The following is a 25,440-nucleotide window of genomic DNA, read 5'->3' on the forward strand; positions in this document are numbered from 1 at the left end:
CTACATGGAAACAACTGCATGAATACTTTGATTCATGCACACAAAGTATCCAGCTATTTATGCTGTTTTGTAACATGTAATATATTTCTAGTTTGATCCTTTTAATTGTGGAATCTGTTTTGTCCTAATCCCTTATCTGTAAAATGAGATGCTTTCTAGCTGTGATGAATCTAAAATGAAAATCGTTGGTACCTGTGGAGGTTTCTTCATGTACCCTCCTCTCTCCTTGGATCTGTTTTGTACCAAAGAGAGTGAAGACCTCAGATGGGAATCTCTGGCAGGCCAAGCTTCATCCCGGGATGACTTGCATCTGTTAGGGCCTTAATGGTTCCCAGAGGCTCCCCTTTCCATCACTGTGATATGCTCAGCAATCTAGGCCCCTCTCCACAGCCGCTAAGTTTATGTTAGAATTCTTTCCATTAGAATTGAGAATGCAGGGCAGTGTCATTTAGAGAGTCCCTATAAAGGACAGTTTTGTTGGGGAGGATGTGGAGGCGGGGAGGGTGTGTGTGTGTGTCTGTGTAGCTGATTTTACTACATGAACTTGCAGATGTATATTTTGGAAGACAGGGGCTCATCCCTGGATCTCATTCCATGCCATGCAGTTATTACCAGCCACTGAAAGCCAAGCAGATGCAATAAAACCAGGAGAGAGGAAATATCCTGATGACGTCATTTGGACTCTGGATCGCACTGTTCCTAGAGCCAGCCTCTCTTGCCAGCTCCAGGAATAGCTATTTGAACCAATAATGTCCCATAATGAATTTCATTTGGGTCTGCCCTCTGCTCACACAGCCACCAATATGTCCATATCAAAGCTTTTATTGCACTGTACATTAAGCATCTCAGGACATGATTCTCCCCTGTTGTACTCCGAGGTCTTTGAGAAGAATGAACACATCTTTGAGTCCCGGGGCCAGCAATAGTGTCTGACCCAATGCTCAGCAATTATTTTTACTAGAAATGCATGCATTTGTGCCTGCAGGCATGAGTGAATTAGTGATTGAATAGACACATTGGAGAGATGAGAATTGGGAAGTGATTCTGGGCAGAGAACTTTAAAGGCTTCACTGTGAGAAACATCTGACAGTAGGAAAGCAAACCAAAATAAAGGCAAAGAATAGTTAACAGGTTAAAATACATTTAAAATGCACCCAACATGAGACTTCCCTGGTGGTCCAGTGGCTAAGACTTCCATTCCCAATACAGGGGGCCGGGGTTTGATCCCTGGTCAGGGAACTAGATCCCACACACTGCAACTAAGATCTGGTGCAGCCAAATAAATAAATACATTAAAAATAATAAAATGTACCCAACAGTTAAGAAGTCCAGCCCTGTGGGAAGTAGAATGTACCTGGAGTTGACTTAAATTAGTTTCTAAGTCCTGTACTATTTGGGATGGAGAAGGCAATGGCAAGCCACTCCAGTAGTATTGCCTAGAAAATCCCATGGATGGAGGAGCCTGGTAGGCTGCAGTCCATGGAGTCGCTAAGGGTCGGACATGACTGAGCGACTTCACTTTCACACATTGGAGAAGGAAATGGCAACCCACTCCAGTGTTCTTGCCTGGAGAATCCCAGGGACGGGGAAGCCTGGTGGGCTGCCGTCTATGGGGTCACACAGAGTCGGACACGACTGAAGTGACTTAGCAGCAGCAGTAGCAGCAGTACTATTTGGGAAGCAGTGTATTAAGAGCGTGGAGGACCAGGCCATCATGAACACAGAGAATCCTAGGGTGTCCAAGAAAGTGGAAACAGAATGTGCTGGACTTGGGGGTGGGGACAGTTTCTGGGTTGCAAGATACTTTCTATAAAAACCTTTTTGGAGGGTGGGCTTCGCCAATCTTGGCTGTTCTTGACCAGGGATGGAGGACCATGAGTGCATAAACAGAATGACCCTTGATCTGTGGTGGCCCTGCCTTGGAATGCTGGATCAAGGTTAGTCTGAACTGGTTGGATGGAGGGAGAAACAGTTGCAAGGCTTCAGGGAAGGAAAGAGGCTTCAGCAAGCTGGGGAGAGCTTGAGGAGGGCAGGAGGTCTGGGACTCCCTTGCAAGAACTGACGTGATCCTTGCATAGGGAATCACACAGCTTCTCAGACTCTTGGTAACACCAGGTAAGGCAGCAGGTGTGAAGAGCCCTTCTCCTGGGCGCTCCAAGCCAGAGGACCAGAAGTCTCCTACAGAGTCAGGAGCTCCAGGAAGGGCCTCATGCTTCAAGGCAGCTCTGAGTTGACTTTCTACTGGAGTGGAGGAGAAAGAAGGCTTACTGAATTATTTTCTTCCCATTCGTCTTTTACGTCCATCTGTTCTTGCTCACTCAAGGGTTAGGCTCCTCCGAAAGTCAGCGGATCATGGAGACAGGAGCCCCAGGGCTCCCGAGCAGCCGTATGGTCAGGGAAGCCTGTGGCCAAGATCATCTCAGTGGGGAGAGCCAACTCCTGTCTGATCCTTCATTCTGTGTCCTTCCAGCCATCAGCAATTCAGATCTGCTGTCAGGGAACATTGCCTGGGGATTCTAGAAATGAAAAAGTTGGGACAATCAGTGCTCTAGTTTTCCTCATTTGGAATTTATTTTTCCTCCGAGCATCATGTAAATTCATCCACAGATATTTATTGAATGGCTGCTTTGTGCAGGGCACTGGCGTGGACCCTGCTTATAAGGAGTGAGTATCACAGAGTAAAGTCCTCAGTTGAGTTCAGTTCAGTGGCTCAGTTGTGTCTGACTCTTTGTGACCCCATGGACTGCAGCATGCCAGGCTTCCCTGTCCATCACCAGGTCCTGGAGCTTGCTCAAACTCATGTCCATTGAGTCGGTGATGCCATCCAACCATCTCATCCTGTCGTCCCCTTCTCCTCCTGCTGTCAGTCTTTCCCATCAGGGTCTCCTCCAGTGAGTCAGTTCTTTGCCTCAGATGGCCAAAGTATTGGACTTTCAGCTTCAGCATCAGTCCTTCCAGTGAATATTCAGGACTGATTACTTTAGGATGGACTGGTTTGATCTCCTTGCAGTCCAAGGGACTCTCAAGAGTCTTCTCCAACACCACAATTCAATAGCATCAATTCTTCGGTGCTCAGCTTTCTTTGTAGTCCAACTCTCACATCCATATATGACTACTGGAAAAACCATAGCTTTGACTAGATGAACCTTTGTTGGCAAAGTAATGTCTCTGCTTTTTAATATGCTGTCTAGGTTGGTCATCGCTTTTCTTCCAAGGAGCAAGTGTCTTAATTTCGTGGCTGCAATAACCATCTGCAGTGATTTTGGAGCCCCCAAAAATAAAGTCTGTCATGGTTTCCATTGTTTCCCCATCTATTTGCCATGAATTGATGGGACCAGATGCCATGATCTTTGTTTTCTGAATGTTGAGTTTTAAGCCAGCTTTTTCACTCTCCTCTTTCACTTTCATCAGAAGGCTCTTTAGTTCTTCTTCACCTGCTGCCATAAGGGTGGTGTCATCAGCATATGTGAGGTTATTGGTATTTCTCCCAGCAATCTTGATTCCAGCTTGTGCTTCATCCAGCCCAGCATTTCTCATGATGTACTCTGCATATAAGTTAAATAAGCAGGGTGACAATATACAACTTTGACGTACTCCTTTTCCTATTTGGAACCAGTCTGTTGTTCCATGTCCAGTTCTTACTGTTGCTTCTCGAACTGCATACAGATTTCTCAAGAGGCAGGTCAGGTGGTCTGCTATTCCCATCCCTTGAAGAATTTTCCACAGTTTGTTGTGATCCACACAGTCAAAGGCTTTGGCATGTTCAATAAAGCGGAAATGGATGTTTTTCTGGAACTCTCTTGCTTTTTCTATGATGCAGCAATGTTGGCAATTTGATCTCTGGTTCCTCTGCCTTTTCTAAATCCTGCTTGAACATCTGGAATTTCGTGGTTCACGAACTATTGAAGCCTGGCTTGGAGAATTTTGAGCATTACTCTGCTAGTGTGTGAGGTGAGTGCAATTGTGCAGTAGTTTGAATATTCTTTGGCATTGCCTTTCTTTGGGATTGGAATGAAAACTGACCTTTTCCAGTCCTGTGGCCACTGCCGAGTTTTCCAAATTTGCTGGCATATGGAGTGCAGCACTTTCACAGCATCATCTTTTGGGATTTGAAATAGCTCAACTGGAATTCCATCACCTCCACTAGGTTTGTTCATAGGGATGCTGCCTAAGGCCCACTTGACTTCACATTCCAGGATGTCTGGCTCTAAGTGAGTGATCACACCATCATGGTTATCTGGGTCATGAAGATCTTTTTATATAGTTCTTCTGTGTGTTCTTGCCACCTCTTCTTAATATCTTCTGCTTCTGTTAGGCCCATACCATTTCTGTCCTTATTGTGCCCATCTTTACTTGAAATGTTCCCTTGGTATCTCTGATTTTCTTGAAGAGATCTCTAGTCTTTCCCATTCTGTTGTCCTAGTGTCTGTGGTATTATGGAGACACGTGCGTGTAGTTAGTAGGCTTGGATTAACTCAGTGCTCCTCTGGTTGATTTTTCCTGTTTGATCTGTTCATATTCAATCCGTGACAAGAAGATTCCAATGCATTTGCACATTTTTTTGTGTGTTCCAAAAAGGTCTCTGACTGTGAATCCAGCCATTCTGGGTTGCCTGAGTACTCTGGCCCTAGAGGAGTTCTCTGATGGCTTCTGCTCTAACCCCAGGGGAGCTCTATAACGAGGACCCCTTCTGATGGCTTTCCAGGGGGCCCGAGCCTGGGCTCTGCTGACTAGCTCATCGTCTTAGTGCTTGAGTGGCAGATGCAGTGGGCTTCTCCCTCACTGTCCTTTCCTGACGGCCTCCTCCTTTCCCATAACCTCTCCGAGGCTTTAACCGTGAAGTCTTGGATAAAGATTGTGCTCCTTGAGTTTCGCCTTGTCATCCGGACCACCTTCTTCGGCACTCTGGCCCCTGTCAGCCTCAAGTGCTGCCTTTCTGTGGTCCTCCTCTTCTGGTTACCCTGTCGCTCAAGCCCGGGACTCGTTACTGTTTCATGTTCTCAGTGTCTGTTTCTGCTGGTGGCACAGCTGTAACCTGCACAGCTCCCTCACTTCTGGGTGGCCCGAGCCACAGCTTGTGTGTGTGTGTGTGTGTCCAGCCTCAGCCTGATCTCTGGGGTACAGCCCAGCTCCCAGCTGTGGCTGCCTGGCAAGCTCTCTGTGCCCACATGGCTCTGTGCCCATCTTACCTCTGTGGCCCACCCCTAAGCATGGCTGTGTTCCTTGTATGGTGGATGGATATTTACTGTGGTGAGAGCGCAATCTATCTTGTCTTGGGATCTTCTGTCCTGAGTCAACGGCAGTGCCTCCTGCTTCTTCACCTGCTGTCTTACATCATCAATGCGATCTATGAGATCCAATAATATGCTGTTTATGAGATATTAATTTAAAACCTAAGGATACAGAGAGATTAAAAGTAAAGAAATGGAAAAAGATTCACCAGGTAAACAATAACTGAAAGATAATGTAGTTATATTAGTCTTTATGGTCATAAGGAGCTTTTTATTATAAAATGATTATTTTTATATTAGTAGAAAAATATCTAAAACATAACTTTTATGGGATGGGGAAGGAGGTGGGAGGGGGTTCAGGATGGGAACACATGTAAACCCATGGCTGATTCATATCAATGTATGGCAAAAACCACTACAATATTGTAAAGTAATTAGCCTCCAACTAAAATAAATAAATTTAAAAATTAATAAATAAAATGAAAAAAATATAACTTTTAAAAAGAACCATTTATAATATCAAAAATGTTATTGGGAATAAATCTAAAGCAAAGCATATATAACCCTATATGTAGACACAAAAAAAAATTTTGAGTGACATTAAAGATTATCCAAGTAAATAAAGTTCATGTTCATGGACAGGAAAATCTAACATTATAAAGATATGAATTCTCTTTATTTTCTCTACTATACATTCAATTCAACTCCAATAAAAATCTCAATAGAATTATGTGCAGCTTGATAAACTGAGTTTTAAATTTAAAAAGAAACATCAAAAATAGATAATATGCTTCTGAAAAATAAGTTTAAGGAGAGGGGACCTGCACTTTAATATGAAGCTGTAGCAGTTAAGACTATATGGTACAGACCTGGAGAGAGACAGATTGATCAGTAGATTGCAAAAGATAGCCCAGAAAGATTCACTCAAATACCAAACTGAAATATAGTAGAGCTAGCATGGGAACTTAATGGGTAAAGGAGGAACTTTTTATTAAATAAAGCCAAGAAAAATTGTTATTGTAGCAGAGGGGGTTTTTGGTGTCCACCAAAAATAAAGAATAAAATGTCTTACTCAAGGTCACACTTTAAATGATTCTGACCCTTTGCTGCTACTGCTGCTGCTAAGTCGCTTCAGTCGTGTCCGACTCTGTGCGATCCCATAGACGGCAGCAGACCAGGCTCCGACGTCCCTGGGATTCTCCAGGCAAGAACACTGGAGTGGGTTGCCATTTCCTTCTCCAATATGTGAAAGTGAAAAGTGAAAGTGAAGTCGCTCAGTCGTGTCCGACTAGTAGCACTCCATGGACTGCAGCCCACCAGGCTCCTCCATCCATGCGATTTTCTAGGCAAGAGTACTGGAGTGGCTGCTTACAGCCAACCTCAAATGAGAATATGAAAGAGGACGTGGCGACCCCACAGTTCTCAGTGCTTCAGCAGGGGCTTGCCTTGTAAGCAGCGGCCCACAGAAAGTTGGTGATCCGATCAGAGAGTCCGCGGCAATGTCTGACCCCTTGTGACACAGGTATTTATATTTTAATGTCCTTGTAAAGTTTAAGATATTTAAGTATACAAAATCACCATCCTTCCTACTCTTGGTTACACATCATGCCCATTTAACCCTTCAGACCACAGCCCAGCCCTTTACGTCTGTGTAATCCTCATCATGTGATCTTCAAGAAGCTACTTAACTCCCTTGGGTCTGTATCTTATCATTCATAAAATCGGAATAACATCTGCCTGCAGTTATTCTTAGGGATGTCGAAGCAGGGAGAAGCAAAAAGCAAGGTTTTAACATTTTGGTTTTAGAACTATCCCATCTGATGAAGACGTGAAAGAAAAGAAATGTGACATGCCTCACAGAGCCACTAGGTGGCAGTAGATGATTATTGTGGGGTCGTGTTACCCTTGACCGGCCAGCAGGGGGCTTACGTCCATGAAATCTGGAAAGAGCTCCAGATTAAATAGGATGGCAAAGGGACTTATAATGTTGCTTCTGGATGGTTATTCATGGATGGCAGCGAGCAGCTATTCCTGCCAGTTTAGGGCAGTGTCTATGAAATCAACCTCTGGAATGGTTATTCCTGGTCTCCAATCCTGAATCTAAGGATTACTAACTTAAATTTGATACCAGTTAAGTTGCTTAACCTCACTGACCCTCAGTTTCCTCACATGTGAGATGGTTGTGTCCTCTTATAGGGTTGGTGCAAGGTCCTCAACACAAGTGAGTGCTCGGCACAGGAGAAAAGCCCTAGGAATGTCAGGAACGTGCTCATCTTTGTCCCCATCATCTTTATTATCGCATTCCTTTCCCACAACTTCAGAGCCTCTGAAGCTTGGCCTGAAGTCCAATCCCCCAAGGCCAGCAGAGTCTGGAGCTGCTCAGGCCATGTCTGCCCCTGTGAGTCTCTGGGGCAGAGCAGTGAGTGTGCTTTCACTGCTGCTGCTGCGTCTCTGTTAGAGTAGATACATCGTGCAAACACTGGCTGTAATGAGGTAAAGGATTGTTATGTGCTGTGCTGTGCTTAGTCTCTCAGTCATGTCCAATTCTTTGCAACCCCACGGACTGTAGACTGCAGGGCTCCTCTGTCCATGGGGATTCTCCAGCAAGAATACAGGAGTGGTTCACCATGCCCTCCTCCAGGGGATCTTCCCTACCCCGGGATCCAACCCAGATCTCCTGCTTTGCAGGCAGATTATTTACCATCTGAGCCACCAGGGAATCCCCCCAAAGGACTGTTATAGCTGATGAAATTATCTTAGCTTTCACAGGGTCATTGGATGAGGCACATGGCCCTTGGGTCCCCGCAGAGACCAGCTCCCTTCCATGGCTTTCTAGCTCCACTCATTCACTCACTTCAGTTGCTCAGTCGTGTCCGACTCTTTGCGACCCCATGAACTGAAACACGCCAGGCCTCCCTGTCCATCACCAACTCCCGGAGTCCACCCAAACCCATGTCCATTTAATCAGTGATGCCATCCAACCGTCTCATCCTCTGTCATCCCCTTCTCTTCCTGCCCTCAATCCCTCCCAGCATCAGGTTCAGCATCAGACGAGTCAGCTCTTCACATCAGGTGGCCAAAGTATTGGAGTTTCAGCTTCAACATCAGTCCTACCAATGATCACCCAGGGCTGATCTCCTTTAGGATGGACTGGTTGGATCTCCCTGCAGTCCAAGGGACTCTCAACTGTCTTCTCCAACACCACAGTTCAAAAGCATCAATTCTTTGGCGCTGAGCTTTCTTTATAGTCCAATTCTCACATCATACATGACCACTGGAAAAACCATAGCCTTGACTAGATGGACCTTTGTTGACAAAGTAATGTTTCTGCTTTTCAATATGCTGTCTAGGTTGGTCATAACTTTGCTTCCAAGGAGTAAGTGTCTTTTAATTTCATGGCTGCAATCACCATCTGCAGTGATTTTGGAGCCCAGAAAAATAAACTCAGCCACTGTTTCCCCATCTATTTGCCATGAAATGATGGGACCGGATGCCATGATCTTAGGTTTCTGAATTAAGTTTACTGAATTTTCAGATCTTAATTTTCTTAGTTGAGCTTTAAGCCAACTTTTTTACTCTCCTCTTTCATTTTCATCAAGAAGATCTTTAGTTCTTCACTCTCTGCCATAAGGGTGGTGTCATCGGCATATCTGAGGTTATGGATATTTCTCCTGGCAATCTTGATTCCAGTTTGTGCTTCTTCCAGCCCAGCATTTCTCGTGATGTACTCTGCATATGTTAAATAAGCAGGGTGACAATATACAGCCTTGATGTACTCCTTTTCCTATTTGGAACTAGTCTGTTGTTCCATGTCCATTTCTAACTGTTGCTTCCTGACCTGCATACAGATTTCTCAAGAGGAAGGTCAGGTGCTCTGGTATTCCCATCTCTTTCAGAATTTTCCAGAGTTTGTTGTGATCCACACAGTCAAAGGTTTTGGCATAGTCAGTAAAGCAGAAATAGATGTGTTTCTGGAACTCTCTTGCCTTTTCGTTGACCCATCGGATGTTGGCAATTTGATCTCTGGTTCCTCTGCCTTTCTTAAAACCAGCTTGAACATCTGGAAGTTCATGGTCCACATATTGCTGAAGCCTGGCTTGGAGAATTTTGAGCATGACTTTACTAGCGTGTGAGATGAGTGCAATTATGCGGTAGTTTGAGCATTCTTTGGCATTCCCTTTCTTTGGGATTGGAATGAAAACTGACCTTTTCCAGTCCTGCAGCCACTGCTGACTTTTCCAAATTTGCTGGCATATTAAGTGTAGCACTTTCACAGCATCATCTTTTAGGATTTAAAATAGCTCCACTTCTATCACCTCCACTAGCTTTGTTCGTAGTGATGCTTCCTAAGGCCCACTTAACTTCACATTCCAGGATGTCTGGCTCTAGGTGAGTGATCACACCATCGTGATTGTCTGGGTCTTGAAGATCTTTTTTGTACAGCTCTTCTGTATATTCTTGCCACCTCTTCTTAATATCATCTCTTCTGTTAGGTCCCAACCATTTCTGTCCTTTATTGAGCCCATCTTTGCATGAAATTTTCCCTTGGTATCTCTAATTTTCTTGAAGCGATCTCTAGTCTTTCCCATTCTATTGTTTTCTTCTATTTCTTTGCACTGATTGCTGAGGAAAGTTTTCTTATCTCTCCTTGCTATTCTTTGGAACTCTGCATTCAAATGGGTATATCTTTCCTTTTCTCCTTAGGTTTTCTCTTCCCTTCTTTTCACAGCTATTTGTAAGGCCTTTTCAGACAGCCATTTTGCTTTTTTGCATTTCTATTTCTTGGGGATGGTCTTGATTCCTGTCTCCTGTACAATGTCACGAACCTCCATCCATAGTTCATCAGGCACTCTGTCTACCAGATCTAGTCCCTTAAATCTATTTCTCACTTCTACTGTATAATCGTAAGGGATTTGACTTAGATCATACCTGAATGGTCTACTGGTTTTCCCTACTTTCTTCAATTTCAGTCAGAATTTGGTGATAAGGAGTTCATGATCCGAGCCACAGTCAGCTCCTGGACTTGTTTTTGCTGACTGTATAGAGCTTCTCCATTTTCGGCTGCAAAGAATATAATCAATTTGATTTCACTGTTGACCATCTGGTGATGTCCATGTGTAGAGTCTTCTCTTGTGTTGTTGGAAGAGGGTGTTTGCTATGACCAGTGTGTTCTCTTGGAAGACATCTATTAGCCTTTGCCCTGTTTCATTCTGTACTCCAAGGCCAAATTTGCCTGTTACTCCAGCTATCTCTTGACTTCCTACTTTTGCATTCCAGTCCCCTAGAATGAAAAGGACATCTTTTTTGGGTGCTGTTCTAGAAGGTCTTGTAGGTCTTCATGCTGCTGCTGCTGCTAAGTCGCTTCAGTCGTATCCAACTCTGTGCGACCCCACAGATGGCAGCCCACCAGGCTTCCCCGTCCCTGGGATTCTCCAGGCAAGAACAATGGAGTGGGTTGCCATTTCCTTCTCCAATGCATGAAAGTGAAGAGTGAAAGTGAAGTCGCTCAGTCGTGTCCGACTCTTAGCGACCCCATGGACTGCAGCCTACCAGCCTCCTCCACCCATGGGATTTTCCAGGCAAGAGTACTGGAGTGGGGTGCCATTGCCTTCTCCAGTAGCTCTTCAAAGAACTGTTCAATTTCAGCTTCTTCAGCGTTACTGGTTGGGACATAGACTTGGATTACTGTGATATTGAATGGTTTGCCTTGGAAATAAACAAAGATCATTCTGTCATTTTTGAGATTGTATCCAAGTACTGCATTTTGGACTCTTTTGTTGACCATGACGGCTACTCCATTTCTTCTAAGAGATTCCTGCCCACAGTAGTAGATATAATGGTCATCTGAGTTAAATTCACCCATTCCAGTCCATCTTAGTTCGCTGATTCCTAGAATGTTGATGTTCACTCTTGTCATCTCCTGTTTGACCATTTCCAATTTGCCTTGATTCAAGGACCTAACATTCCAGATTCCTATGCAATATTGCTCTTTACAGCATCCAACCTTGCTTCTATCACCAGTCCCATCCACAACTGGGTGTTGTTTTTGCTTTGGCTCCGTCCCTTCATTCTTTCTGGAGTTATTTCTCCACTGATGTCCAGTAGCATACTGGGCACCTACCGACCTGGGGAGTTCATCTTTCAGTGTCCTGTCTTTTTGCCTTTTCATACTGTTCATGGAGTTCTCAAGGCAAGAATACTGAAGTGGTTTGCCATTCCCTTCTCCAGTGGACCGCATTCTGTCAGACCTCTCCACCATGACCTGCCCGTCTTGGGTGGCCCCACACGGCATGGGTTAGTTTCACTGAGTTAGACAAGCTGTGGTCCCTATGATCAGATTGGTTAGTTGTCTGTGATCATGGTTTCAGTCTGTCTGCCCTCTGATGCCTTCTCTCACTGCCTACCATCTTACTTGGGTTTCTCTTACCTTGGGCGTGCGGTATCTTTTCACAGCTACTCCAGCAAAGCGCAGCCACTGCTTCTTACCTTGAAGGTGGGGAGGCTCCTCTCGGCCGCTGCCCCTGACCTTTGACGCGGGGTGACCGATCCTGGCCGCGCTTCTGCGCCGTCGCAGCCGCCGCGCTTCTGCGCCGTCGCAGCCGCCGCGCTTCTGCGCCGTCGCAGCCGCCGCGCTTCTGCGCCGTCGCAGCCGCCGCGCTTCTGCGCCGTCGCAGCCGCCGCGCTTCTGCGCCGTCGCAGCCGCCGCGCTTCTGCGCCGTCGCAGCCGCCGCGCTTCTGCGCCGTCGCAGCCGCCGCGCTTCTGCGCCGTCGCAGCCGCCGCGCTTCTGCGCCGTCGCAGCCGCCGCGCTTCTGCGCCGTCGCAGCCGCCGCGCTTCTGCGCCGTCGCAGCCCTTTCTAGCTCCAGAGAACCCAAATGACTCTCCGGTCTCCCTCTCCTCCCCGAATTGCTGTTGAGGACTGGCTGCCTGCCAGTGTGGTTTTCTCTGGCTTTCCTCTGCCAGTGCTTGGCCAGGGCAGGGCAGCGAGAGGTACACAGTGGGATTTGTCCAGGACAGGGTGGGTAGGGTGTGTGTGAAGCCTGTGGTAACAGTTTGGGCAGCCGGCCGAGGAGGAGGAGGGCAGGGTGCAGGCCTGGCCTGGGCTCAGCTTCAGCCTTCAGCTCCCTGAGGGGTGGGGTTGTTGGATGGAGGACACCTGTGGGCCCTGGACCTGCAGTTCTCTGTACTTGGCCAGCTCCTTGTATGGGGCTGGAGTTGAGAAAACCAGGGCTGTGGAGCTGGGCTCATGCCCAGTTTACAGAGAACTGTGCCCTTTGGGAGAATGGCGGGCAGAGCCTGGCTGGAGCAGAGTATGTTCCAAAATACAGAGATCTGTGCAGTGTCAAACCTCCTTCTCATGTGCCCTTCAAATGCTATGCTGGTGGTGCCTCTGAGACTCTGGGCGTGCAGGCCTCCTAGTGCTCTGTATTCCACCCTCTTCTCTGCCTCACGGAATAGCTTTTATCCTATAGGACCATCAGGCTCCCTTCTTGGAATGTATCTTGGCTCACGGGGTGCCTTCTTTGGTTGACTCCTGCAGCCCCTGAGCACTGCTCCTAGATTGGACAGAGCACACCCTGCTCTGCAGTTACATTCATGGGTCTATCCTCCAGGTTGGAAACCCCCTGAGAGCAGGGACCATGTCATGCAGCCATGGGTTCATTCATCTGTTTGTTCAACAAGTACGGGATTGAGCACCCGTTACTTGGAGGGCCTTGGTCTGGGTGCTGGGGCTTTGTACAGGGAGCCAGGCCTGAAATCCGGCTCCTGAGTCCCGCCTGACCTAGTGCTCTTTCCAGGGCCCTCTCCCTTCCCACCTCTCGCAGAGCCCAGCGCCCCCAGGGTGTACTTTTGCTGGGTGGGGGGTGGAAGTGTTCAGGACCCACCATCCTCTCAGCCCCAACAGGCAAGCCCTTGTGTTGGGGGGCTCTGGGGGGCCCCCCTTCATCTTCTCTGGACAGTCCCAATCAGGGAGCAATAAGGCTATATCTTTTTCTTTATATAAAAAAAAATAAACGTGATTTAATGTACATTTATTCTTAACATGGGGAACATGTAGTATAAACATTTCCTACTGAATAAGTGATACTCATTAAGCCAAAACAGGAAATAAAGGGAATTTTAAAATCAAGTTTTAGCTGGATTGTTTGAAATGCAAATATTCAGATTTTAATCAGTGGAAAAAATCTCAGTTGTGTTTTTTCACCAGGAGCTTCAACTGAATCTAGAACTTTTTCACACTTCAATTAGAAAGAAAATAAAACAGAAACTCAGAAAAAAAAACAACTATAAAATTGGCTGCTGAGAGAGCAAAGACTTTTTACAGAGACCTGTACAGCATCATGCCAAGAGGGGCAATGTCTGGCAAGAGTTGAAATGGCAGTGTCTTGCTTTGTGCAGGTCAAGCACTGGTATAAGCACTTCACATGTATTAACTCATGTAATCTTCACCGCCACTGTACGAAGTGAGTACCTTTATCACCCCCCTTTTCCAGATGATAAATGTGAGAGAGAGAGGTTAAGCAACTTGCCCAAGATCACACAGCTAACAAGGAGCCATCAGAAAGCAAAAGATAGTCTGTGCAGCTGTTGTAACCCTGACCACTTCAGCAATGGCCAAGGTAAAAAGGTGAGCCTAGAATATGTGAGGCGGAGCATAAAAGATGTCTAACATGCCTAGACACCTTTCCAGGACACCCAGCCACCCTGTGAGCCAGGCCTATGCTATCTCATGCTCTATTTGGGCCCACTGGGCTGTGCTGCTTGGTTTCAGAAGGGGGTGGTCCATGAGCCCTCTTTCGAATACACAGGGCTGCTGGGGAATTCTCCCAATTTGCCTGAGCCCACGATCACTTGCTGTTTTTTTAAGTAAAAACCACAGCACTCACACCCCAGGTGTGCATTATCAGATTCCCAAATATGTTTTCATTTGTAAATTTCCTCCAAAACATTTAACTCTAACCTCTTCCTAAACTGCTTATGACCATTCAGAATGCCATGTCTCATCCTGCTTCTGTTCTGCGGGTCAAAACAGAGGCAAGCAGCCAGAGAAATGGTGGGGCTTGAGGACAACTCAGCCACCTGGGGGGATATCTTAAGAGCCCACAGCATCACTCAGGGCTCTTGGGGGTACAAACACTGAACCAGAAGGGCAGGGCTCATGTCTGCTTTCTCACCTTGAGATTCTGCATAGGATTCCATTTGGAAGGAGGTTCCTTGTTCTAAAAATAAAATTTGAAAGGTACTGGGCTAGGTTATTGCTAAGATCTTCATGGACTCCCATCTCCTGGGGCTCATTTGTTCATTCCACAAACATCACTTAAATGCCAGAAGCTCAGAGGCACAGAAGGTCCAGTGGTAGATAAAAATGTTATGGTCTCTGCCCTCATGGAGGTCCAAACCCATTTGGAAAAAGACAGCAAAGTAGTTATACAGGGTGGTGGGTACCATGAAGAAAATCTATATGCTGCTGGGATCTGAAGTAAACTGGGGCTTCTTTAGGAAGTTTAAGTTGAACCCTGGAGGATAAAAGGGAACCAGACCTGATAAGAAGCAGGGGGAAAGCATTCCTGGTGTAGGGAACCACAGGTGCCAAGGTCCTGTGGCAGAAAAGCTTAGCTTCTACTATGGCTGCAGCTGAGAGAGGGAGAAGGACGGCCTGAGTAGGGTTTATGCTAAGTGCACAGTCATTGAAGAGCTTAAGCAAGGGGGAGACCCTATCTATTGAAAAGATCACTTTTCTGCTGAGAGAAGAATGCCTTGCAGGAGGCAAGGAGAGCCATTAGGAACCTGCCGTAGGAGTAGAGGTGGATGATCTTCATCAGAGCTGGCTGGAATTGTGAAGGACCTGGCATGGGGGCAGGTACAGGGGTGAGAATCATGTTCTGAATGTGTATGAGAGATCTCATTTTCCCACCTGCACGATATGGGTGTTCCCAGAGGTGGCTTCCCTAGTAGCTCAGATGGTAAAGAATCCACCTGCAATGCAGGAGACCTGGGTTCGATCCCTGCATTGGGAAGATCCCCTGGAGGAGGGAATGGCAGCCCACTCTGATATTCTTGCCTGGAGAATCCCCACGGACAGAGGAGCCTGGCGGTCTGCAGTCCGTGGGGTGGCAAAGAGCTGGACACGACTGAGCGGCTGAGCACAGAGCTGTCTACGCCTTTTCTCTCACCGCCTGGAGTTCTCTCTGCTCTGCATAACCTGCCATGCTGGTTTCTCTGTGCTCTGTGCTCAGGTGTGCCTGCAGACCAAGGGACACTGGCCCCTGATCTCCGCGTGGTTAGTACCTTCTTTTCATGTGAGCTTAGCTCAGCTATTGTACCCTTACCCAGACCGCCTCCACCCAGACTGTATCACCTCACCCTATTTTATGTTCTTTACTTTTACTCTTTGAGAGGAGCTTGCCCATTTATCTGCTCATTGCTTGCCTCGCCCACCTCCACTGTAATGTAAACTTCATGAAGGCAGCAGTCTTACCCAAGGTGCCCAGGTGGCTGGGGGCAGCCCTGCAGTGCTAGGCCTCCCCACAAGAGGGCGCCTGTAAATTTCTTTTTCCGTTTCTGGCTGGAAAACTCTCCCAGGAGTGAAACTAACAGAACCTTAACTCAAATTTCAGTTTGCCTAGGATTTGTCACATTTATGCATACTATCATGTATCGTGGTCTTTCGTGTCTCTGAGAGTAAAAAAAAATTTTTTTTTCTGTGGGATTTTGAGATATTGCCTTGAGATGGGGAAGGGAAGTGGCATGGGACCATCTCCCTCCCATACCTCTTCTTGTCTGCTAAGCTTACACCGACTCTTGCTTGGGGTGACTTGTTCATATGTCTCCACTGACTGAAGCCAGAGACAGATTGTCTTCAGACATATGGGATATAAATTAACATTTTCTTGATCATAAATATGTATTTGGCCATTCCCTAGAGATTTCCTAACCGATTGGGTAAGACTGAGGAGATGTCTGTTCAGATTGATGAAGGCTGGGAAGGGTTTGACGTAACAAGGGAACAGAGAGTGTTGCCTGGTAACTGATCATTGCTGTCATTAGGCAGCCATGGAGTAGTAGAACGTGCGCAGGGCCAAGGCAGGGTCACGGGGGTGAGCCCTGTTTTCCATCCTGGTTCTGTTGGCTTCTAGCCACTTTGTGATGGCTCTGAGCCTCCTCTTTCTGTGAAAATGACAGTGCTTTGGCAGACAACGAGAGGCGCTTTGTAAACACATATGCAGGTGGTGATGGTAGAAGGGGGAGGGATTATTAACTGCTGCTAGCACAGTCACGTTTGAGACCCCTCCCCTGGGACGGAGGGTCCCACTATGAAAGAAGGGCTCCTGTGGAGCTGAGAAGGGATACGAGGAATGTCTGGATGTGTCACTTAAATAAGAAGGAGGGCCCAAAATAGGAACTGGGAGCTGGGACAGGAAGGTGGGGAATCCCAGAGGTGGGAGGAGTAGCCCAAGACAGGATGGGCCAGGTGGAGAGATGATTCTGGAAAAATATTTTCAATAACATTCCTTGCTACTGACACAGGGCAGGTGTGAGCAGGCTGCATTTAATGGCTAGGGAGGGGATGGACACGTTTCGAATGTTTTCCTATTGGAAAACGTGTTGTTGGCTTCAATACAGGAAGTTGGGGAAACTTGTTCATCATTAGTAGCACTTAAAAAAAAAATCTGCCTGGTCATTTTTATAGTCACTTACTCTTTACTCGCTTTTTATTTTCTTTTTATTTCTTTAAGCATGTTCAACATAATTGTTCATTCGTCTCTGTCCCCATATCTGAAGTCTTTGTGGGCTGGGCTCTGCAGGGCGCTGTTCCTGCTGTCTCTCACTCATGGTGGTCTTTCTCCTTGGATGCACTGAGATTTGGACTGTGAGGCCCTTTTGGAGGTGGTTTCCTATGATAACTCTGTGGTTTGGCTTGAGATGCATTCCTGCAGAAGGACTTGTGACTGTTTCCAGGCATCTGGACATACAACAGACCACAGTCTGCTTGAAATTTAAAGGATCATTGGAGAGATTTTAAGGGCAGGCTGCCTTGTCATTTCAGACTCCTGCATCAAGCAAGGGTCAGCCTGTAGCTCTCAAATCTCAGAGGACAATTTTTTTTTCTTCAGCTCCCCCAAATCAAGACTGACCCAGACACTTTTCCTATTTTGTGTTTCTTTTTGTTGTTGCTGCAATTCTTATCTCTCCCCAGTGTTCCTCAGGGCAGCCCTTCCTGAATCCTGGCTTTCTGTGGAAGGGTCTCCAGTGTGACTCCCCAGCCTGCATGGGTACAGAATGAAGGCTGTATACTATCCTCCTCTCTTCCTGGCACAGTTCTGTGCGTGGCAGTTCTAGGCCACGAGGTCGCGCCTAGCCCACCTGAGCATGTGACTGTTTCTTCACATGCATCCGCTCGGACTTGGATCTGGCTTCACTCCTGGCCTTAGATTCCCCTTCCTTGATATAAAGATGTGTTTTAAAATATTTTCTCTAACATTTTGACATGGTTCATGGGTGGGGAGTTTCAGGGAGACCTCAGCATTACCTGGGAACTCATTAGAGGTGTAGAATCTCAGGCTCCACGTGGACCCACAGACTCAGAATCTGTGTTTTTATATAACCCTGGGAAACTGGGTTGAGAAGCATGACTTTCCTCTACTCTATTACCTGAAACAGAAGGAGATCAGGCACTTTGCATGGATATTCCAGGATAGGGAGAAAATGAAACTATTCTTTTCCCTCCCCCCGGCTTCTCCCTGGATCAGTGGCTCAAATGAAGAAAGGCTATGGTTAGTGTTATGTCTCTGTCAGCAGCTGCTTTTCTCAGACCTGCAGAAATCCTGGGTAGATGGACTCAGCCCTGGGCGATTCCTGAGCTGGGTGTGACTCCTGGGGGTGGGCTCAGAGGTCCCAGAGCTGTCCCTGCCCCATATCTGCAGGGCCAGGCAGCCCTCATGCCTACCGAGTTTTCTCCATCTGCCCCCCAAACCACGCCCCCCCCAGCTCGCCTCCCTGATGTTCCATCTATACCACTGATCTTCTGCGTTAATTTCCCTACTCTGAACAGTAGCTGGATGGAGCTGGCCCTGCACCCCAGCCTTGACCCCCTTCTACTCTTAGAGGCAACACAGTGAATCTAAAGGGACAGGACTCTTCCCCTCTATGTTCAAGGATCTATTTCTGTGGGAAAATAAGTGGACAAAGGAAGTAGCCCATGGAGTCCAGGGTGAGAAACCATAGCCTTAAATAAGATTACTTGAAATTCTACATAATAAAATGTCCACTGAAGTGCCTGAACTTGGCCTGGCACTAACTTCTTCACATATTCAGCATCCCTAACTCTTGCAGTGTGGCTCCCACTTCCTCAGAATTCATGATGAGTGAGGCCCTGGGCTCAGCATGTGGTATGCATCATCTCATTTAACCCCCACACCATCCCCGTGCAGAGATGAGATGAGGGAGGCACAGTCTGCCCGCTGTCCAGGGACACCAGGTGGGTAAACATTTGGATTAGAACCCAGATCTCTGAGACTAAAACCCACTCTCTCTCTTTTTTAAAAAAATACTTATTTTTGTTCATTTATTTGGCGGCACCTGGTGTTAGTCGCAGTACATGAAATCGTTCATCGTGGCATATGGAATCTTTAAGTTGGAGCACGTGGGATCAAGTTCCCTGACCAGGGATTGAACCCAAACCCCCGCATTGGGAATGCCATCTCAGCCACTGGACCACCAGGAAAGTCCCCCCATGCTCTTTCTATCCCTCTCTTCTGCTCTCCGAAGTGCAGCACCCAGCAGAGCCACTGACCCAAAGAAAGCCCTCAATACATGTTTCTAAAATGACTGAATCTTGCCACGTAGAGACTGCTGATATTGAACGCCTGCTCTGTGCAAGCACGTTCTCTATGTTAGTTTGGATCTTTACAACAATCCAGAAAGGTACTGATGATTATTATTTGTTTTAAAGATAAGTGCACAGAGGTTCAGAGATGTCGATTAAATTTCCCAAAGTCACACAGCTGATGAGTTTTTGATCGAGTTTTTGACCTTGAATTTTGGAAATTAAGCCTTTCTTTTTGATGCCTAAAGCCGTGTCCTTTTGCTTATATCATTTCATCCCCTAATATGGGGGATTTAGTCTCGGGAAGGGGTGTCTTAGAGTTGACACGATACCAATGGTGCTGGAGACCCTTGAGCAGTCTGTGAGAAGCACCTGGAGGCAGACGGTGTGTGGAGGGTGTCTAACAATGTGAGGGAGTGAGTGCTCCATATCTGGGGTATTAGGTGTCTTTCCCTCCAGAAGGCCCGGAGGCTGACAGAGGGCAACCTGGGTGATCCCTTATCTGACAGTCTGAGGCACAGGCGTCCTCTCGGTCAGCCCTGGAAATCCCTGGAGAGGATGACTCTGAGCCACCCATCCGGAGCAGGGTAATCCAGAGCACAGTCCTGGTTATTCTAGTTTCTAGGAGGTATTTGGCAAAGTCTTGATTGATGAAGAAATCACCCAGAGTAATTAGTGACGCTTGGGTCATCTTCTTTCCTCCTTTGCCGGCCTCACCCAGTGAGTGGCCTTTCACAGGGGCTGTTTTTTCCCCACATGTGGAAGCAAAGAATGTGACACAACAGGTTCTGACCTTGAGTCTCAGCTGGGAAAAAGTTGAAACCTGAAATAAACGGAACCCATTATGTTTACAGTTGAATTTCAAAGGGCTGGTCCCCTAAGTGCCCTCTTCTAACCAAATACTACGAGCTCAGAGCTCTGAATGCACTGAACCATCCTTCAAAGGCAGGTAATATATATTGTCCCCTGCCTGCCATGGGTGCTAAGTCAGTCTTCCTGAAGTCCACCTCCAGCCTGGGACTTCCAGCCACTTCCTTTATCACACTGAAAATCTTCAAAACTATCAGTCGGAACAGTAATGATTTGTATTTGTACAGAAAGTGGTAGTGACAAAGTCCTTCCATGTTCATTCCCATTTGAATCGCCAAAGACCCCTTTTGCAGTAAAGGGGTAATGTGAGAAGTGTCATCTCTGTTAACCAGACCAGGAACATGGGGCTGTGAAGGCAGAGAGCTTAAGGGACCTGAGCAAAGGTACCTGGATTCTAAGAAGCAGATCCAGGACCCCAATCTAGATTTCTTTATTCCAGATTCAGCTACAGCTACTGACCTCCCTTACTGGAGGAGATCATGTGCCTTGCATCAGTATAGCCCCTCAGAATAAATAATCTTACACAAGGAGAAGAGTGTAACCTTCATGACCTCAAAAGTAAAAGTGCTTCAGGGCATCATCTTAGGCTATGACTGTCCACACACCTTCCTGTATCACAGTAAAGACTCCACTGTGGTTGTCACAATGTTCACGTCTCTTTTCACAAGAGAAAGCAGTGTCTCGTAGTGACCGGGAGCACAGGGTTCACGTCTCACCTCCTCTTCAGCTGTGTGACCTTGGACAAGTTAGCTAACCTCTCTGAAACTCGATTCCTCATGGCTGACCGCGTGGGCATGGTGATGATGATTGAATGAGATAAGTCCTGGAGAGCTTAGCAGAGTGTTCAGCACAAAATAGGTGCTCACTAAATATAGACTGAAGATACTAATATAAAGCAAGGACTGTCAGTCAAACCCTGGGACTACCAGGATCATGTCTTCGGGCAGCATTGACTGAATACATGCTCCATGCCAGGCGCTTCTGTGTCCATTGCTCACTGGCTCCTTATAGCACCTCTGTGAAGCAGGCATCATTATTCCCATTTTACGCATCAGGAAACTGAGGCTTACTTGCCAGCTACTGACGTTCATATGTGTCAGAGCTAAGATCTGTACTTAGCTCTCTCTGACTCATTCCACGGCTCTTCTGTGCAATAGAAAGTGATCAGTATACAGAGATGAGAAAATGTGCTTTGTTGATTAGGAGTAGGGTGACAGGAATCCCCTAATCAGGGTATGCAGGGACTGGATCTCCTGGGATGTGGCTCTCGAACTCGCTATGCAGCTTTGAGTTGGTCACCTTGCCACCCTGGGCCTCGCTGTCTCCATCTGCATACCAAGGGGGTTGGACAGATCATCTCAAAGATACTTTCTAGCTCTGTACGGCTACGATGTGCCTCAGATTTCAGAAAAATTCTAGTCTGTGATCCTAGAACGGAGGAAGCATAACAATGGCCCCTGAAATCTCATATCAGTTTAGCCTTGTGAACCCGTGTGTTTCTGCATGAATTCAGAATCTGCCCGAGGAAAACTCTCTAATTATCCCACAGGGACTAGGCCAGCTGGTAATTACCCGTATTATTTTTAATTGTATTTTGTAAGGTGCCTTTCATCCAAGATCTCAAAGGGCTTCTCAAACATTCATTAGTGGAGCCCTGCCCCCTTCTCTGTGGATATGAAAGGCAGAGACAGATTTTAATGTCAGAAAGAAGAGGTGGAGGAGACAGAAGCGGACTGGGACCCCAGGATTAATTTCATCTCTGAGTTCAAAGGAGACAAGAGCAGAAATTTGCCAGAGAAAGTCCCACCTTCAGAAGTTCAAGAGATACTCAGTGAAGAGCAGATGGATCAGGAAATATTCCTTACTTTTAAAAAAATCAGTTCCTGTGTGCCTGGGAGAGATCATTCCGTTTGGCTCTGTTCAGTTTGGCTGCTTCATTTCAGTGTAGACTTGTCCACTAGTTGTCCTTTGAGCTGGTCTCCAGCAGTCAGGCCTGTGCTGATGTGAAAGATAGAAGGGAAGCACGGGTTTCTGAGTGTATTCACCATAGACTTGGGCACACTGGAGTAAGCAGAGGGACACAGGAACCTCCCAGGAAAGTCCCGATGGATGCTTTAAACAGATGGCTAAAGCCAAAACCAAGATGCCCCAGCATGTGGCCAGTGGCTGCCCCAGCACCTCCTGGGCAGTAGGTGAGGGAGAGAGGAGTTTGGGTCCATATGCTAAGTCCAGGGACATGATTGACAAATGACAGATGACCATTGTGAGAAGTGCATCGTGAGGCCACTCTGTTCCTTTCCTCCCCACTCCCCTGCCCCATAACCGAGACATTCGCGTACTTGTACCAAGTTTATCCCCATCCCATTGACTGGGTAGAAGGGAACACGAGAGAGCATGAAAAACTCTCCCAGGGTTGGGGGAGGGGCCGATGGGCTTTCCTGCTGGTGTGTGAGCTCCCAGAGGACAGACTGGACTGCCATTCACCACTTTCCCCAGTACATGTTCTGGGCACCGAGTGGTGGATGCTCAGAACATATCTGTTGACCGCAGGCATAGATCATGAAGCTGCCACTCTGTTTCTGGCCTTGCAAGATGGTCCGATACAAAACAGAGAAGGAGCTTTCCTCTCTGTGGCTTGGAAATGGTTGGATCCAAGCCAGGGTCACACGGTTCCAGTGACTTCAGAATGAAAGACTTAAGTCACCGATAAGCTAGGGGTGAAGGTGCATATGGTGTGGTGACCAAGGGCCCAGGGTGAGGTGTGTGGGAAGCAGGGCCCGCAGTGCGAGGTGACAAAGAGGAGGGCTGTCCTGCCTGCCGGGAGCTTGCGCATCTTTAGCAAGAAGGCTGGGACCCGTGGGGTGAGGCTGCCAACGCTTCTGCTGATGGGGGCTCCCAGGCCCAAGACTGGTCCACTGGAGATGGTGCAGCTTGGAGGGCTGCAGAGACAGGGGGAAAGGATGAGGCCTGACCTCGCCCGCAGGGAACCGGTAGTTCTGTTTCGGAGATTAGACTTACACACAGAGCAGTTCAGAGAACAATGCAGGGTTCATCGCTGACTATAGACTGTGACTTTCCTATGTGGGAAGAAAGGGTCTCACTCAGGGCAGCCTTTCTTGTTGGGCCAGACAAAGGTCTGGGTGTTCTTTCTGCTCCAGATACACCTAATGATTGGCTGTCACATCGGATGACAGGAACGTTATGTGGCCGAGGTCAGAAACAGGGAGGAGTCTGGAGGCCAGGATGTTGGAGAAAGCTTCAAGAGGGAGGAGGAGCCGTGGTGGTTACTATTAAGTCACCAGTAAAAAGAATTACTGTCCCCCTCACCACCTTGTTAAAGGGCGGAGTCTGTGTGGTGGGGGTGATGGGGAGAAAAGTGAGAGGTTCTAAGAGGCAGAGGCAATGCCTTAGAGCTCCCCAAAAGTGAAGTCGCTCAGTCGTGTCCAAGCCTTTGCGACCCCATGGACTGTAGCCTACCAGACTCCTCTGTCCATGGGATTTTCCAGGCAAGAGTACTAGAGTGGGTAGCCATTTCCTTCTCCAGGGGATCTTCCCAACCCAGGGATCGAACCCCGGTCTCCTGCATTGTAGGAAGACACTTTACTGTCTGAGCCACCAGGAAAGTCACAGAGCTCCCCAATGAGAGAGCATTTGAGAACATGCCTGCTGGGGATCTGATCCCTTTCTCCCCGTTCTCACTCTCTGTCCGTGGGGATTCTCTGGGGCTGACATCACCTCTTGACTTTGTGGGTGGCCCAGAATTCAGACTCAGTGCTGGACCCTCCTAGCCACAGGATCTGTCCAGGGATGGCACCTGACACCTGCTGAGCCAGTGAGAATCCCCTCAAGGACTTCTTGTAGAATTCCTGGGGATAAGGCACTCTGCTCTTTGGAGTTGCCGAACTAGAAGAATGTAAGCCTGGAGCTGCTGGGGGTGAGCCTGGATATTGAAAGATGAAGCTAACATAGAAGAAACCAGAGCTTCAAGATAAAGAGGGACTTTTGCAAACTCTTGATAAGTATTCAGATACAGAAATAAATGTACTTCTTTTAAAAAAAAAAGAAATAAATGTACTTCTTTTTTTTTCTCTCTCTCTCTTAAGCTATTAGATTTAAGTTTCTGTCACTTGTAAGAGAGAAAAATCCTTACCTCATATGTCCAGTTGATCAGTGAACCAGATCCTGGGTCTCCTGATCCATCCATCCATTCACACACATACATTTAATAAGTAAGGCACTTGCTCAATGCATTTTTTTGGATGAATTAACAAATGACTAATTTGTCATGATGTGTTTGATGAGAGATACATCCAGCTCCCTTTAATCCTGGTGGAGATTTGTCAACAAAGGGCAAACCTAGTTCTGAACTCAGAACTTGGAAATCAGTCAGGAATTCAGTCCTCCAGGGCAGTACTGACTTTCATCAATGTCTTCAGCAACACAGCAGGACATGATCTTTCCTTTGCTAAACATGATTCGGTTGTGCTGGTGCCACAGCCCACATGGGAGGGCCCAGGATGTCACTGATAAGCATGTGGGTTTTCCTGTTGGAGCTGATGCCAGGACTATGAGCTCTGCAGTGACGCGAGTGTGAATTGCCAGGGAGGACTTACTTGCTTTGCCTCATGGGACCTGTTTTGCTTGTTGTACATGGTGATCACACCAATGGCAGAACTGGCCAAGAACCTCAGAGATGGCCAACTCTCTCAGGATGACTCTAAAATAAACTCAAGTCAGACGACATAGAAGTAAACTGGTCACAGATCTCAAAATGCCTGTTTTTCCAACGAAAACTATAACTCGCAGAGAAGAAGGGAAGTGGCCAAGGCACTAAGAGAATAAGGAGAGACTCGATCTGGACTCCAGACTCCCAGTCTGCTGCTTTTCCTACAAAACCACTTTCCTTCCTTGGGCCACAGCCCCAAGTAAGTGCCTGCTTTGAAGAGTCTCCTGTTCTCCCTGTCCTCATCCCCCTAGGAAGGGCTTCTGGAAAAATCACCTGAAGGCTAACCAAAACTAGGCCAGCTGGATACTCCCCTGGGTTCCCTGGATGGCCTCCTGAAAGGGTTTTCCCTCCCTAAGCATCGTGGAGTCCTGTTCTCCTGGGGCCACAGCAGGGCACAGAATTCATCATTAGTTTTGCTAGGCCCATTCCCCAAACACTAACCACTTTAATCATCTCTGTCTTTGGTTCAAGAGCCCTTGGCCCCTCCCTACATGGAGGAAAGTCTAGCCCGATATGGTTCCAACCTACCTTTAGAGCTTTTTCTCTCTATGTTCCCATGCAGAGTCTCTGCTACGACCACAGAGTCTTCTTTTTCTTCCCTGGGTCCACCTTCAGTACTCTGGAGTTCTGCATCTTTCTTTGCCCTCCTAATGTACAGCCTTACTCTTCTCACTGACAGACATTCCCCCACCCTTTGAGGTCTATCTGTAGCCCTGACTCTTCTATGAAGGCCCACCTCTGACCACCCATTCTATGCCCTTTCTTCCAACAAGGCCACCTGGGTTC

General features: G+C 47.2%; 1 protein-coding gene across 1 annotated transcript in view; it reads right to left on the reverse strand.

The window, feature by feature from the left end:
• The window catches only part of MRGPRX2 (MAS related GPR family member X2), a 32,008-nt gene extending 11,284 nt beyond the window's left edge, over positions 1-20,724 (reverse strand). Inside the window, exons 1-2 of the mRNA XM_088832269.1 lie at positions 20,645-20,724; positions 11,718-12,086 (exon numbers count right to left, since the gene is read on the reverse strand). Of these exons, the coding sequence (XP_088688395.1) occupies positions 11,718-12,086; positions 20,645-20,724 (449 nt within the window). The remainder of the gene's footprint in view (positions 1-11,717; positions 12,087-20,644) is intronic.
• Between the last annotated feature and the right edge of the window lie 4,716 nt (positions 20,725-25,440).

This window comes from Moschus berezovskii, chromosome 25, assembly GCF_049115385.1.
Source record: "Moschus berezovskii isolate FMDL1 chromosome 25, NW_MosBer_1.0, whole genome shotgun sequence".
Taxonomy (NCBI): domain Eukaryota; kingdom Metazoa; phylum Chordata; class Mammalia; order Artiodactyla; family Moschidae; genus Moschus; species Moschus berezovskii.